The sequence below is a fragment of the Pelobates fuscus genome, chromosome 8, assembly GCF_036172605.1.
Source record: "Pelobates fuscus isolate aPelFus1 chromosome 8, aPelFus1.pri, whole genome shotgun sequence".
Taxonomy (NCBI): domain Eukaryota; kingdom Metazoa; phylum Chordata; class Amphibia; order Anura; family Pelobatidae; genus Pelobates; species Pelobates fuscus.
Genome location: NC_086324.1, coordinates 142,904,085 through 142,920,646, shown reverse-complemented (window position 1 = coordinate 142,920,646; position 16,562 = coordinate 142,904,085). Strand labels below are relative to the sequence as shown.

The 16,562-nt window shown below is 40.1% G+C and overlaps 1 protein-coding gene across 3 annotated transcripts in view; it reads right to left on the bottom strand.

The window, feature by feature from the left end:
• Nucleotides 1–8,828: 8,828 nt before the first annotated feature.
• Nucleotides 8,829–16,562, bottom strand: part of TRRAP (transformation/transcription domain associated protein) — a 109,765-nt gene continuing 102,031 nt past the window's right edge. For all 3 annotated transcript variants that reach the window (XM_063430377.1, XM_063430379.1, XM_063430378.1), the window contains 4 exons: nt 14,323–14,507; nt 12,053–12,256; nt 11,157–11,351; nt 8,829–10,623 (listed from right to left, as the gene is read on the bottom strand). In XM_063430377.1, the coding sequence (XP_063286447.1) occupies nt 10,339–10,623; nt 11,157–11,351; nt 12,053–12,256; nt 14,323–14,507 (869 nt within the window). In that variant the 3' untranslated portion in view covers nt 8,829–10,338. The remainder of the gene's footprint in view (nt 10,624–11,156; nt 11,352–12,052; nt 12,257–14,322; nt 14,508–16,562) is intronic.

Here is a 16,562-nt window from a genome sequence, read left to right as displayed (position 1 = left end):
TCACCATAACAACTCCATCTAAATGAAAATGCTATGATGCCAAGAAGCCCCTGGGTGCTCTTTTTCCTTTAAGGGGTTAAACCGCTCTCAAATGGTTTAACCCCAAAGGCTTCCTCCACCTCCAGGTCGCTCAGTGGTTTCGGCTTCTGAAACGGAGTGTCAGGAAGTGCAGAAAACATCAGGCATGGGTACCGCTGATTGACTAGAGTGGTCAGTTGGCGCTCTAAGCCAATCGCTAGTTCCCGGTTCATAAAAATGTTTTACTTTTTTTATGAATGGTGCCAGCTGACCGCTCTAGCCAATCAGCGGCACCCCTACCTAGCAGCACTCTGTGCTTCCTGACACTCAGTAAATAAAAGTGAACACATTAACACTATTTATTTTTAACTGGGGAGATGAGCAGGTCCATTGTTTTCCTGCCAGGCCCAGGTACCAAAGCCTTATGATGTGGTGTCCAGAATGAAGTGAAGGGATCACTTCACTTGTCCTTCCTGCTCAAGTCGCCTTTTCTTCTCCTCATTTGACACAGTCTTTTTCGTCTGACACTGTCTACTCTCCTGATCTGTAGGCTGTCTCTGCAGGCTGGGAGTTGCTGGCTGCACTCTGTGCTGCTCCCCCGCGGATTCAGTCAGGATAGAGAAGCAGGGATAAGCTGTAGCTTCCTATCCCTGCCTCTCTCCACACACAGCTCCACCTACTGCCAGGTGCCGGTATTGCAGTTTATTCTCAATCACACAGGCAAGTTCAAAACTCCAGGGTTGGCAAGTGCCATCCCTTGCCCCTTCCTGCGGACGCCAGTGCAAGCAAGTACGATACACATTTCAATATCATTGGATATATGTCCTGTGAATTACAAAGCTTGGCGCAGAGGTGGCAATAAGGCGTACCTATAGAAACAATAAGTGACCACCCCCTTGTGTTCCAGACCAACATCAATCCAAATGGAAACATTTGGTTCTATCTCCTCTTTTGTACTTGCCACAGAAATAATAATTGCATTTATGAATCTGTTACCATTTTTTCATTCCATAGATATGTCACACTTCTTACTTGTGAACTAATATAGCAGACATCACAAGCCCTTCCCATATGGTTAACTTACGCAAATCATGTTTATGCTTGATTAGAAGATTATTCTTGTCCCATTCTAAATATAATAAAAATTTGGCTTAATTATTAATCTGTGGGTAATTATTAATGTTTCTTTTGGATATGATACTGGAACAAAAGGGTTTTCTCAAAAGCTAATGACCATTTAATGGTTTAACATATCTAAGAAATGAACGATCAATTAAGAGTATCAGGCCATATGGTCGAAGTCAATAAGTTTACATTGGAACTAGACATACAGGCAGCTCATGTATGGGACCTTGCACAGCCTTTGATTAATCAAAGGATCAATCCATGTTGTAAACCATCTGACCCCTTTTACATTCCTATACAATTTACATTACCCCTTCTGTCATCTGACCTCTACTAAGTGGCCAATTCATATATGCCCTACACAAATTACATTAAATGACAATATTGTATAGTGCAACAATGAATTATGCACCCTTGGCGTTACACCTTTGTGTCCTCCCATTAAAATCTGCTTACCGCACAGTGAGCGCGCTACCACACACCATTCTTAAAACTGAACTTTATCCTAGTACGTGTGGGAGCAGCTGCATACTATCTGAACTATCTGTTGGATCTGCCCATCTAGCCCAGTATTGGTTATTACTTCTTGTGCGGAGTGCTGCATTAGAACGATACACGAGGAAGCCCTATTCGGGTGTGACACAGTGTAACATCAAGAATAATAATTTTTTTTTTCTTCTCTTTTTTTCCTTTTCCACGGACCTACGAACTCAGTAGAAAGAACAAGTTAAGCTGTGGATTTAAAAAAAAGAAAAACCTTCTCCTCGCCTTAGACGCGGAGAAGGCCTTTGACAGACGTAACTGGACCTTCATGTCCCAAGCCTTAACACATGGGGGTTTCCCATCCGCTTTTATAAAGGGAATCATAGCACTTTATAACAACCCAACGGCCAGAATCTCAAATGCAGGATTCCTATCCACGCCGTTTCATATTTCGAATGGGACTAGACAGGGATGTCCACTCTCTCCCTTGTTGTTTGTCTTTGTCACGTCCTGCTCTGTTCTGTGGAGATGTCTGGCCTTGGCTTCTGGTATCCAGTACTCTTTTTGCTATTCTTGCTTAGTTTTTGGTTTTCTAGTCTATGTCTGGCTTTCTTTATGATGGGATTTCTGGGTTCATTCCTATAGTTCGTCCCTGGATTTCCCAGTCTCCAGGTTTCCTTTAAATGTTTGTTTTATTTGCCACATCCGTATGTTTCCATCTTTCATTATGTTTCAGTGTTCCTGCAGGCAGCTGCTCACTGCTTCTGTCCTTTCTTGCAGGTAAGTACTATATATGTGTTATGAATCTGTGGATGTTTTAGTATACATTAGGCAGTGTAGGACCTGCCAGATATGGGGTACTTTGGCGTTGTTGGCAGGCTTATGCAATGTATGATCATATAGTGTGACTAAATGCCCATATTTCCATATGTAGTACTTAATTATCTTGTCTTGTTTTACTTTGTATACCCAGTCCATGTACAGTCCTGTCCAGTCTTGCCCAAGTTATGTTCATGTTTTCCTCTTGTCTTGTGTATATGTTCTGGGTTTAGCTTACTACCCTTCTCTGGTTCTGGGTTCTACTAGTTCTGTCTTGTTTGGTGCCTATCTCTAGTCTTGCCTTGTTTCTAGTACTGGATACAATCTTGCTGCAGAGCCTCCCTATTCAGCTCCTGGGAGGTCTGCTAATTTCCATGCTCCTAGTTCCTGGTATCCGCTGGTGCTCAACACCAGGGGGGCGTGCGGTTACCCTGCACCAGACCCTGCTAATCCACCTCCACGCTCTGACTCCTACTCTGAACATCAGGCATACTGGGTCCCGGTCCTGCTCCGCCGCCCGGACAGTGTCTGGGTCCCGGGCATCGTACCACCACCCTGACAGTCTTATCCTTGGAACCCCTAGCACATAAAATCCCTCCACAAATTACACCAACACCATACACCAACAAATTAGCGGAATTCGAATAGGGAACCGGGAACATCACCTATCATTATTTGCAGACGATATTCTGCTAACACTAAGTAAACCCAAAGAATCTCTCCCGGCCTTGATGTCCCTCCTAGACGCATAAGGCGCAATTTCCTACTATAAACTGAATAAAACTAAAACGCAAGCCTTACCAATAGCCATACCAGCCCAATCCCTACAGACACTCCAACAAAAACACACCCTTGACTGGCACACGAAACACATCACCTATCTGGGGGTTAAAATAGCCCCAACACTGGGAGATATATTCCAATATAAGTTCAAGCCGTTAATAGCACAATGCTAAACGGATATTTCCAAATGGAAATTAATACACCTCTATTGGCTAGGGAGAAATAACACAATTAAAATGGTACTGCTCCCGAAAATCCTATATGTTTTTCGCATGCTGCCAATACACATCCCTGTCTCCTTTTGTAAACAGATACAGTCGGTCCTTACATCCTTCCTATGGAATCCAGGCAAACCTAGGATACCAGCATCCCTACTTCATAAGCAAAGCTCTAAGGGAGGAATAGGCCTACCGCATATATTGACCTATTACAAGGCCGTTCATATAGAAGCAGCTATAAAATTAAATGCCCCAGAAAAAACACTTCAATGGGTGGACATAGAAAATGGGAATTGCCGGGAAGGGAGATTGAGGGACCTACTGTGGACCCCAAAAAAATTGCGCCCTAACCTACCGGACATATTTCCCACTACAAAATTACCTATACACCATTGGGACCTATTTCAGAAACAACATGGGACCCACCTTCGGTTTCTCCCTTATGCCCCCCTTACATCACTCAGTGTGATCAGCCCAGGGCTTACCTTTCGAAACTGGGTAAAACATGGCATATCAACGGTCGAATCATTGACTCTACAAGATAAAATCCTTACCTTTCCCGAGTTACAACAACAATATGGTCTACCGAACTCCTATGTCTTCTCGTATATGCAACTAAGGAGTATTTTACACATATCTCGCGCACACCTAACTGAAACCGCAGAGATCTACGAAAGATGCAACAAAACACCCACCAAACCAAAAGCTCTCTCCCTGTGTTACAGGGATATCATCCAGAGTACTCCCAACCCAACTCCCTCCTTTGTTGCCCAGTGGGCAACTGAGTCGGGGACGCGGTGGTCCGAAACAGAATGGTCCAACTCCCTTTTGGCTCTAAAGGGACAGACTCAATGTTATTCCCACATAGAAGCACATAAAAAGCTAGTATACCGCTGGTAGCCAACGCCTAGCAGACTACATAAAATATATCCCACAGTACCAAGTAACTGCTGGAGATGTGGAGCAGCGGATGGCCATATGACACATATATGGTGGAGCTGTAGGGATATGCAACCATTGTGGACCACAGTTAATGAAATATTCACGAAGGTGGATCCTGACTTGCCATCTCTAGATATCCACGCAGGACTTTTTTTTTTTTTTTTAATTACCCAACTCTATAAAGACCACACACAAACAACCGTTCTTGCTCACCATACTGGCAGCTAGAAAACAAATAGCCATGCACTGGAAGCAGCCTAAATGTCCGCCCACATCGCACATACTGGATAAACTTAAACAATATTACACGTTTGAAAAAATGTCGCTCGTATCCACCAAACATGCTGAGACATTCGATATAGCGTGGGAAAAGTGGAAGCACAAAGGCCTACTAGGTATGACAACTTGACACATTGACACACATATGACACATAAACGCATTAACACTGAAATACGGAGCAGGAGTGCCGGATGTATTAGATAGCCACATAAGGAAAAGCATACTGTTATTGGAACTTGCGATGTGTGACTTTATGATTCTGTGGAAAAGTGAATATCCCCTACCCACTTCCTCCTTTCCTTTTGTACCCTCCCCCATTACTCATGTTTATGCACATGCAACAAAATAAAAAAGTTTAAATCTAAAAAAAAAAATAACTAATAAGAAGAGGGTTTTCAGATACAGAAGAATTAGAGCCATGTACATCAACTCATAACATTTTGGAGAAGTCTATTGTTAGAGATCTATCAATGGCTCCTAAAAAGGACAAAAGAAAAATGACAGAACTCAAAATCTAAAAGAGCTATTACTCTCCTAAATCTAGTAAAGCGGGATGGGACTCTTTACAGGGAATAATGGTATTCTTGGAGAAAGCAATATGTGAGCCCGCAATTGTAACTCAATCAATATTGTCTCAGTCTTTCGACAATCTATTGGAAGAGATCAAAATGGATTTCAAAGCGAAAACTACAGCAACTGAAACAACATGTATCACATATATCTAAAAAGTTTAGTGGCACAGACCAAATAAATTGAAGTTTTAAGACAAGAATTTGAATCATTATATCAAAGTGAAGTACTTAAAGAAGATCTGCGTAAAATAGAGCTTAAATTAGCCGACCTTGAAGACCGCTCAAGAAGGAGGAACATTAGAATTCGACGAGTCTCTGAAGATATTTCTAATGATCAAAACTTTGTTTCATCCTTTGTGGATAAAGATGAGTTGGGAAGTTTCCCTTTTGAGTGTCTGCATAGGCTCCCTAAACCTAGAACCTCTGACCCTTCTGACAAGCCAAGAGATATTATATGCTTCAACAATACCTATATAAAAGGTCTTATTATTGTACAAAAATGTTGTACTTTTTTTTTTCTTTTGATTTTCCATGGGGGTTGAATAAATTTGATTACAAGTGTAAATGTATATATAAATATAAAACCAAGAGGGCTGCACTCACCTGAACATGCATACATTATAATCGTGCTGCTGGGGCCTATTCATACACCATACAAGATCCAGTGCACTCGCTCATTCACTAAAAGGCAATTTCAAGGCACAGCTCCCAACTCCCTGGTTTTGCACCCCTCCCTGTCACAGCTACCTCATTCCAGGACACTATTTAACCTTGACCTGCAGTCCCAGGAGGAACCATTTCCCAAGTAAGTGGCTTAATGTTATAAGAGCAGGACCTGCCACGAATGGGGTACACTGACATTGTGGCAGGCTTATGCAATGTAAGATTGTAAAAAGGAAAAAAAGGAAAAAGAACTACCAGTAGGTATCTAAATAGTGTCAGTTATCACAAATGGATCAAATTTAACTTTTTTTTATAAATCTTGTATAAAATCGTTATAGAACGAAAAATAGTCAAAAAAATAATCAATAATAAACGAAGACCAAGATATTCAGTCCATACTGGATTAGTGGGTATTGCTAGAACAGCACAAAAAGAAGAAATAAGAAAATGAATAGTCAATAAACTTATTTCTAATTGTAGTGTCCAAATAATCAGGACTAAATGGTGAAAAGAATATATATATATATATATATATATATATATATATATATATATATATATCGATTGCACAAAGCTGGAAGACAATGGTCTTCACAATTAGCTAGCTAGACTCTTCTGCAGGGAGAGACTAGTGTAAAAAATGAGAATGTTTCTATTAGGCAGGATCTATATAGATCGCCTAATCACCTTAAAGTCTTAACGAAGTTATTCGGAACAAGAGTGCTATAGAGGGAGAAGACAGAGTGTAAAAAGTGCCTATGATAAGGTGTAGCAGGTAAATCTAACGTGCCTTCGTGGGCACCCCTTATCAAATGCTTACTCTAACACTAGTCAGCCCCCGAAATAGTAGCAATTAAAACAAGGTAATGGAAAGAAAATAATAAAGTTGAGTTAATAGTGGACTGTCACTCGGTCGCAGGATGCCCATAAGGAGTAAGATAACTCGCAAAGTACCGGCAATGCTGCTTGAGAAAAATGAGCATTGCCGAGTAGACGTCCTTAACCCCAAATGCCCTAGTGTTAGAGTAGGCATTTGATAAGGGGTGCCCACGAAGGCACGTTAGCTTTACCTGCTACACCTTATCATAGGCACTTTTTACACCGTCTTCTCATTTCTTTTTTGTTTGAATTACACAATGTAAGATCATTGCATAATCAAACTGCAACTAAACATCCATTATTATAGTCTAGATAAGGTGTTTTTAAATAAACTATTACATACTAAGAAAATAGAGATTGTGGTTTAGTGAATGAGTGAGTGCATTGGATCTTATATGTGGTGTGTACAAATATACCGTATATACTCGAGTATAAGCAGAGTTTTTCAGCATATTTTTTGTGCTGAAAAAACCCAACTCTGCTTATACTTGAGTCAATTGTCTGTATTATGGCAATTTACATTGCCATAATACAGACTGGGGGCTGTGGGGGCTGCAGAGCGTTTACTTACCTCTCCTGCAGCTCCTGTCAGCTCCCTTCTCCTCCGCGCCGGTCCGGTCCGCACCTCTATCAGCTCCCAGTGTAAGTCTCGCGAGAGCCGCACTATGACCCCGCGGCTCTCGCGAGACTTACAGTGTGAGCTGACAGAGGGAGCTGACCAGACCGGCGCGGAGGAGGGAGCTGACAGGAGCTGCAGGAGAGGCAAGTGCTTCCTGCCAGCCCCCCTCCTACACAGTGCCCATCCACTGGACCACCAGGGAGTGAGAGCCCCCCTCCCTGCCATGTATCAAAGCAGGGAGGGGGGACGAAAAAAAATAATAAAAAAAAATAAAAATAAAAATAAAAAATAATAATAAAAAAATAAAATTGCCCACCCCCCACCAAGGCTCTGCAACACACACACACACACACACACACTGCATTCATTATATACACACATTGTAAATAAATATCCAATTAATATAATTTTTTTAGGATCTAATTTTATTTATAAATTTACCAGTAGCTGCTGCATTTCCCACCCTAGTCTTATACTCGAGTCCAGGACATGATAGGACTCTTTATAGATGAGCCTCCCCCGTACGACCCAGCTTTCCTATTACTACACTACACTAGGACCCCTAAGTCAGCAAAACATCAATCACAATCAGGATCCTGAACATTGCTAAACAAATCATTCCCCAATTTTGGAAGCAACCGACCATCCCTTCCCTAGGCCTGTGGTTCTCCCAGATGGAGGAGCTCAGGGCGGTGGAGGAATTACACATGACTGTTACAGTGAAATCCGAGACCTATCTATGGATATGGACACACTGGTTACTGACCACAGCCAAAAAAGACTTTGCTCACAGGCTTAAGCCCAGACCGACATAACGGACAATGAAAGTCGGATCTAACCCCTCCTCCCCTCTTTCCCTTTCTTCTATATCCCTCTTTCTGTCCCCTGCTTTACCAGGACCTCTGCCACTGGGATTTCATGGTTACTTCCCATGGGCAGTGCCTGCGGTACAGGCTCTGGTAAGCTGGTGGACACGCTGGAGGGGGCAGATCCAACCAGATATGACAAGGACCGAGGTCTGTTTACCCGGAGGGCGTCCACCCTGCTGCACAGATCGTGGGTTCAGAGCACCTGAGGTTGGCAGTGGTATGAGACAGATGCTTCACACATACATGAGACATGAATAAAATGTTCCAATGCTTATTATGATATTCACGATGGGCATCGCACCAGTTAGTGTTCTCTCGGTCTGCCCCTTTGGGTAATGGGGAACCCCGAGCCCCATCGTATAATCGCTCTAAAATACCCTCCTTAACCAGATAATGCAAGTCCCAATGTATAAACGCTTTGATACACCCTCTTAGACTTAAAGTAATATCTTCCTGTTGGTAGGGACCTGCGTGTCCCAATGTTTACTTGCTTACAGAAATACCAAATAAAATATATATTTACAAAAAAAATTTACAAAAATTCTGCAAACAAGTTGATCAATTGAAGCATTTTCCAAAATATTTATTTTGAAAAACAAATGTACAAATATCGTTAAGAACAATCTCTCTTAATACTGCAGGAATTATAAAAAATGGCCCAAAGAATGACAAAAGCATAGCCATTTCTTAAAAATCAAAGTCAATGAAAATGTCTCAATATTTATGCAGAAATCAAGAAGTCTAAAAATCCTTGTGTCAAAAGAAAAAAAAATACAAAACTAGACGAATGCATTTGTTGCATTCACCTTTAAATGAACGGATTCAACAAACAAAAAATTGATTCGTCGGGAAACCTCTTTTAATTGGTTTTTAAACAAATCGTTTTGTTTAGAGAAACGGTTTCCCAACTTGTCAAATAACTGACATCCAATTCTCTTTTGGACAACTCATTTCATTAACAGATTGATTTGTTTAAAGACAAATTCAATGAATGCACATATATATATATATATATATATATATAAAATAATAATCCCAAAAGCTGTACAAAAACAAAACTTCCACGAAAACACATAGTTGCCAGCTCTCTGGAGAAATTACTTTTGTGCAGACTTACCTGTGGCATCAAACTGCACATACATTCATGTTGCAAATTGCTTTCATAGTCTTTAAGATGGCTCACATTAGATGAAAAGTTCAGCTTTATACAAGACGTTTATATAACCAAAAACAAAAAAATATCTCTACAAGTTATATTATTTTATCCTTTTTAGTTCTCTCTTAAAATAAACATTAGGAAGAAAGTAACTTTATAGAATTTAACAGTCATTCCTGGCATGAGAATGCATCAAAGTCACGTCGACAAACACCCAAGGAATTGTGGACAAGCCATTGTTAAAAAGTATAAAAATGTTGAATCTGTTTATGATTTTCTACCTTATATAATTCAGTAACACAATATAGCTAGGGAAGAGAAAAAGGAAACAAAAAAAACAGTGTGTCTGTACATTGTCCCTTTGTGAGTGTGTGTGTGTTTTTTTTTCCCTTTCTTACACAACATCTGCTTTTAGAAAACGCTTTGAAATGTTTTTGAACGTGAAGAAAATCAATATTTTTTTTTTCTTTGTAAAAAGCGTACCACTTAATGACATCAGCAGAAAAAAAAAAAAAAAAGAAAAGTTCTGTAAACATGATTAGCTTCCTTGGAGACTAGCAGTTTGCTGCAAAATAATGCCCATCACCCTTAAGAAGACTTGGCGAAGAGGAGGAGAAGAAGGGGGGAGTCATCCAGTATGCTTTAAAGAACATTGCTTTATCTGCCCGAGAAGCAGGTGGCTTAGTTCAAGAACCGCTGACAATGGCCAAATCAAAGTGCATGTGTAGAATATGGCTAATTTGACATCATGGCACTGTCAGGTCAGTCGTTGACAAAGGTAGTCTTCGTATTTCACAGCTTGGAAAACCCTGATTGTGTACATAATGGCAGTCACCATGGACCTCTTGGTTGACAAATTGTTTCGAATAGTGTTTTGGGGATGGTGGCCGAGAAAAACAAAACTGAGTCCTGTTATAGCCAGGGATGCCATGCGGGATCCATGCGGCACAAGTTATCCAGGCTGTTAGCGGCCGCAACCAGGGTGTTTACTTTGCTCTCCCCTCCATCAAACAGAGCTAGGTTGTGCAGTCTGGTCATGATGGCGGTTACGGCTTTTTGAACCAGTGAAACTAGCTGCTGGCTGTCCATATTCTCAGGTTGCCCAGCCGGTGAGAGAGGAGAAGAGGTGTCCTCTTGTGTCTTTTTGTGCCAAGCAATTATTTCATCTCGGAGCACCGTTTTCAGAATGCCGTCAACCTGCACGAAGAGGAAAATTAGATAATTATATTTAACTGGATAAAGCAGTTGAGGGGGGCGGGCTGCTCTGGCTAATTGCAAGAAAAGAACATCTGAAACAATTAACCTCCTTCGAGTCTGCACACTAGGACAATTGTAATTAACAGAAAGTTGGCTCTTTCAGCATTAAAACAGCAAAGTGTAATTGAAATGGATTATGAATGTTGCTTTTGGTATGTTCCAAACCGGCAACTCAACAAATTGTTAAAGGAGAGCGAATGATCAACCAAAACTAAGCCTGTCTTTTTTTCCCCCCTTCTTCTTAAGAGGAAACTTGGTGGATGCAAAGCTATAAACGCTGTTCTGTTGAGCACTTTGATTGGGTTGGTTTAGTCATAATATGGCAACACTCAACACCTCAAGGCTGCATATCATCCTACCTGACAGCAGGAAGAGGCTTGTAGACTATAAAAAGATATTCTGTCGTGCATCTTGTGAGCAATGGAATTTCAACAGAGTTAACCGAAAACATATTTTTGCTTTTGTTGATGTACCTTGAAATTGGGCTGTGCGAAGCAACGTGCCACAGCAATCATGGAAGCAGTGAGCGGCCCGGACACTCCAATTGTGGTGAGAAACTCTGAAATGTTTGGCGTGAGCCGGAAAGGGACGGGACGATTGGCATCCAGGTCTCCCGAAGCATCATTTATATCAAATCGGAAATAGGCAACATTCAGTTTGCCGGTGTCCTACAACAAAATATTTAAAGGGGAAAAGAATAAAATAAAAATTGAGGAACCTGTAAGCTTATGCATTATTACATCTTCGAATTCGTCACTAAAAAAAAAAAAAAATCGTTCTGCAGCTGGAAAGAACAACACTAGTTTGCAATCGCCAACATAATGTTGGACATTTTGGACAATGCAAACCAGTACACAAACTATGTATTTTTTTTTCTTATGTCAGGGCTAGATCCATACACAGCAGCACAGGTGGTCAAATCACCAATTAAGCCATAAGTGCACAAGCTGTGATTATACAGGGAGATTCCTTAAAACTTGCCACGTGTTATACCTTGGGGACCAGATAATGGGATAATGCACATTAGCAATTTATACTCCTATGTAGATTTTCAAATGAGGAAAACGTTAATGGAACATTAGAATGAATTAGAATTCAGAACTAAAATTAATTGAAAATAAGAATGAAGCATATACTTAAATTCCCATTTTGGTTTCGTAGAAGATGTGTGTGAGTCTGTTGGGAAATTAATAATAATAATAAAAAAAAAAAATCCCTATGTGTTCTCAATCTGTCTGGAGCTTCTCTTGGTGGCACATCAAGGGTTAAGCCCGCAATGCAATTAAAGGGGGATTTGTACAGTTATGTTCTGCTAGAGTGGTTTGATCAACACCAGAAGCTTTCCTCCTTCTTCAAACACAGGACGCACCTGTGCAATCTGTAGCATCTCTGGATTCAGTCTGTTCAAATGAAAGACAAATTCTGCAAAGCCGATCAAAGCCAGCTGGATGGTAAACATCTTTCGGAATGTCCAATAGTCGGTGGCATTGGGGAAGGTGTGCAAAGCCCACTCCTTAAGCATACTGCGCGGCACCATGTTACCCTGCACTTCTTTCAGTATGTCGCGCAGCACCTAGAAATCAAAGGAAAAGTATGAATGTCAAGTGAACCTAAAACATAAAACATACCACATAAACTCTTCATATTAGGTTCAATATATACTGCGACACAACGGTTAGGAATTACTACTTTCAAAGCTAAGTGGCAGTAAAAAAAAAAAAAACAACAACAACAAAAAAAAAACACACATAATAATAGTTATGTGATTAATAAACAATAAAAATCTCTAACGAAAACCACCTTCGACTTCTCAAAGATGGGGAATGCCGCAAGCCAAATATCCAGTCTATTGTATTAATTATTATGCCAGTTAAGGACTTTTTATTGGCTCATTAGACTGAATCACCAACTCCAAAGTGACGTTAAAGAGTTACATTCGTCACATGACTGGCTACAGCATCCATCTACATCACATGACAAACCCAGAAAGCCGAACGCTGGGAAGGAGACTTGTCGTAATACAGACAGCAGATTATATCTGTATTATAGGCTATTGTGGCCTACATGTTGCAAATCTCATCAGTTTGCAATTCTCTCCTAATGCTACACACATTCCCAGGTCAGTGAATGCCATTTGCAGTTTTTTTTTCTAAATAAAATGCAATAAAGCATACTGATAGGCAGCCATAACAAAGGCATCGTGCTTTTATGAGGTCACTAAGGAGTCTGTGCTGAAGCAATATTCATTTGTGCCATTCGCTGGGAGACGCGTGTTAAACAAGCAGCCAAACAGAGAGAAGTAAAAATGCTCCACTTTCACGGGTGCGAAAAGACTAATAGCAAATAAAATCTTAAGTGCTGGAAACCAATTTTTTTTAATTTTAGTATATAAGCAATTTGCTTGTGATTAGTGAAATGGCTTTCCTTATGGGGGCATTAACACTCCTGCTCTATTACAGCTTAAGTCTCATAACTCATGGGAGCGAAGGCATTAATCAGATTTATAGGCAGAGCTCAAGCCTAGCTTCGCCGCAGAGCTCCAACTCTTAAAGGGGAAAAGTAATGCCGCCAATCAGGAAAACCGATATATACAAGTTTTTATTTTTCTACTGAGCTAAAAAGAGACTACTCTGATTTATACAGTAAACAGGGCTTCACAGGTTCCTGGTTTTCCACTTTAGTTCATGTTTGTTAAACGGAGGATAACCTGCTTGAATTTGTTTTAATGGCATCTAATCTTTAACATGAACTATTCACAGTATTTCAAGCTTTAAAAGGTCTAGATGTGTTTTCAGCCTCGCTGGCACAATCAGGTTACCTAGAATCTACCCAAAACAATGCAATGGAGATTTAAAATCTTGTCAATAAAAGGAAAGGTTGCTTTCAGATTGCTTGCACTAAAGCGGGATCTGTCCAAAAGGGTTGTCTCTGAAGGCTGTTTTCTAGAAGTCGTTTGATCATCTTCCAATCAAATGATGTCCACGAAGCATGGGAGTTGTAGTTCAAATTGGCAAATCTGACATGATGAGACTTTATAAAGCATCTAATTTAATCTAGATATTTACCTTTAGCCAAAAGCCTAGCAGATGCAGATGTCGATAAAATATTATACATATATCAAGATACTCCCACAATTCATTCTCATAATTCAGAGACCGCAGCTCAGTACTAGATATTACAGAAGAGGAATATGCACGTCAAGTACCCAGATCAAAACTTTGGATAAGAATATATTTTCATGTAAAGATCTGATAACAATTTCAGCATATAATATATAGATTAAAAATATCAGTTTAACGAAATAGGACCTTTAGGTACTGGAAACCTCTAGATTTCTCCTTTTCCCTCCTTAAATGAATACATACCTTTCAGACCTTCAAAGGACAAATGGAATTTAATACAAACCGAGACAGAGACTATAAATGTATTCTTTCAAGTAGCAGATGACCATGCGAACATCAAATATCGCAGTCCTGCTGCTTGAAATGACTGAGCTTATTATCATCTCACTCTCGGCTCATTTAGAGGAAAATGACAAACTTACAGAGAAACGCATACCGCAGACTGATTAAACCTGAGGAGAGAGGCAGAATAGCTCTACAGTGTGGCTTCCAATTTCATTAATCAAGGATCTCGTACCTGATGACTGGCTTGGGTCCCTCGCGCTTGAACTGTGGCCAATCTGTCATAGTATCGTGAAATAGGGTTATCATGCTCAATGCCTTTTTTGGCACAGCGCTGCTTATAGATTTCCACCAAGGAGAGAGAAGAAGGATTGTCTTCGACAAGACGCATCTGTGGTGAAACTGCCACGACACGGGGGACTGAAAATTGTTGGGAGAAAGAGGAAAATTGATTAGTGCAATGTGAAAGTAATTCAGACATAAATACCCCAAATATCGCTCTATATTTCAAGCCCAGCACAGTGATCTAATTGAAATCACCTATCCAAATTTACAGAAATTAACGCAAAGCCATCTTTTGTTTCTGGAAACAATAAACATGGCAAGCAGTGTACATCTGCAGATGGTCCTGCAAACAGAGCCAGTACTTTCACAACTGCACCATGAAAATAAAGGTTTGTATTTAACTCTTAAAACGAGTAATCATTCAGATTATAATACATAAAGCCTAGTTCCCGTAACATTGGCAGATAGTTTATAAAGAGAAATTTCAAGCACCTTTCTGAAAAGAGAGCAATCACCACTGACAAACAAAAGGTCTTAAGGAGGACTCTTGTAGCCCCTTCAGTTCCAGGTTTGTGACACTCTTAATAGAACGTCTCTCCTGAAGGTGTTAAAATAGCGTCACACGTTTCCTGAAAGGTTCTTTATATAAAATCTCTGGCGATAAACATCTGTCTGTTGTTAAAGTATCTAAATTGTAAAATGTAAAAAAGGATAGGCAGACTGCAGTACAGATTGCATGAAAGAGATTGGACTGCACAGGCATCCTATAGTTCCATGACCTGGTCTTGGTTAATCCTTTTAAGAAAGCTTGAACCAGGATCTGTTATTAAAGAGGTAAGTTATATTGTCTTTTATGCCGACTCAGGTTCCCCTTCGCCCATTCACTGTGGTACTAATGCAACGTAATCGAGGACTTGCTGGTCATAGGGCTTTACAATCACTTTAGGCTAAGGTGTGTAACTGCACTTCAGCTAATCGAACCACTTACTGACTCGGCTACCTAAACAGGGATTGAAATGAATTGCAGTCTGTTAGTGCTCTGCGGTGGGGTACATCATATCTGTTGGACATTTTGCTTGATTCATGAGATGTTCTATTCATAAATGAGATACTTTCTACTTTTATGTTCAACATAAAATTGGTCTGTTTTAGAACTGTAACCATTTCAAGGCCCACAGAAGAGCAGGTGCAGCAATGATTAACACGAGCATCAGAAATTAAGAGATTCAGGGTTTGTATCTTTAGAAGAAAAAAAAAATACATCAAAAAAAAATGTCCATTTGTAACATTTGTTCCCATTCTATCGCTAATTGTCACAGCCCTTTGTTTTCACGAATTATGTTTTTCGTATAACCTGAATGTTTGTTTCCAGTTGTACAAATCGATCCTGTCTATCGTTTGCCATCGCAGAAGTGCAGCTCCAGGCCTTGAGTGTCAGAAATGGCACTATAAAGCATACTACATCTGTGTTGCACAATGTAATTCATAATCATTCCAAACTGGTCAGGATTAGGGCTTTAGTGACAGTCTGACACTACTTCTCTATGCTGATGGTATGCACGTACAAAGTGCTGCCCTGCATATACAGCAAAGGAGAAAGCATTTATTCACAGAAAATCCTATTGGATTGTCCTACTTAATTTAGTTTGTGCAGCAAATTCATTCTATAAACCCAACAGCCTGGGTTTTAGTCACTTCCTATGTCTTTACTTTACTGACACAACTTAAACCGTTCAAGTCTGTTGAGGACTGGGTTGAGATCCATGTAAGAAAAATGGAAAATATAGGGGGCGGGGCCTGGATGCCAACCGAGCAAGTCATCAGTGAAAAATCGACCGATTCCAAGCTTCTAATTTGAGCTAAATCAAGATTGTTAACCTTTATCTGAAAGCAACTATCCCACTATGGGAATTGGCTGAGATGTTGGGGACTGAAACCTCCATAATGTTTATTCTAAGCTTTTTTTCTCTCTTTAATTAGTTTAATCTTGTCCCCAGGACAATTCAGTATTCTTCTATTCTTAATATTTTATTATCCAGTGGCACTCTGTTCTAAGTGTTTACATGCTTAGAATATTATCTCTATCAGAACAGACTGTTACATACATAACCGTTAATTTTTTTAACTGTATTTCGACAAACAAACAAAATGTCTCACTTGTCTGGCACATGCAGCTGTAAACTATTAAGC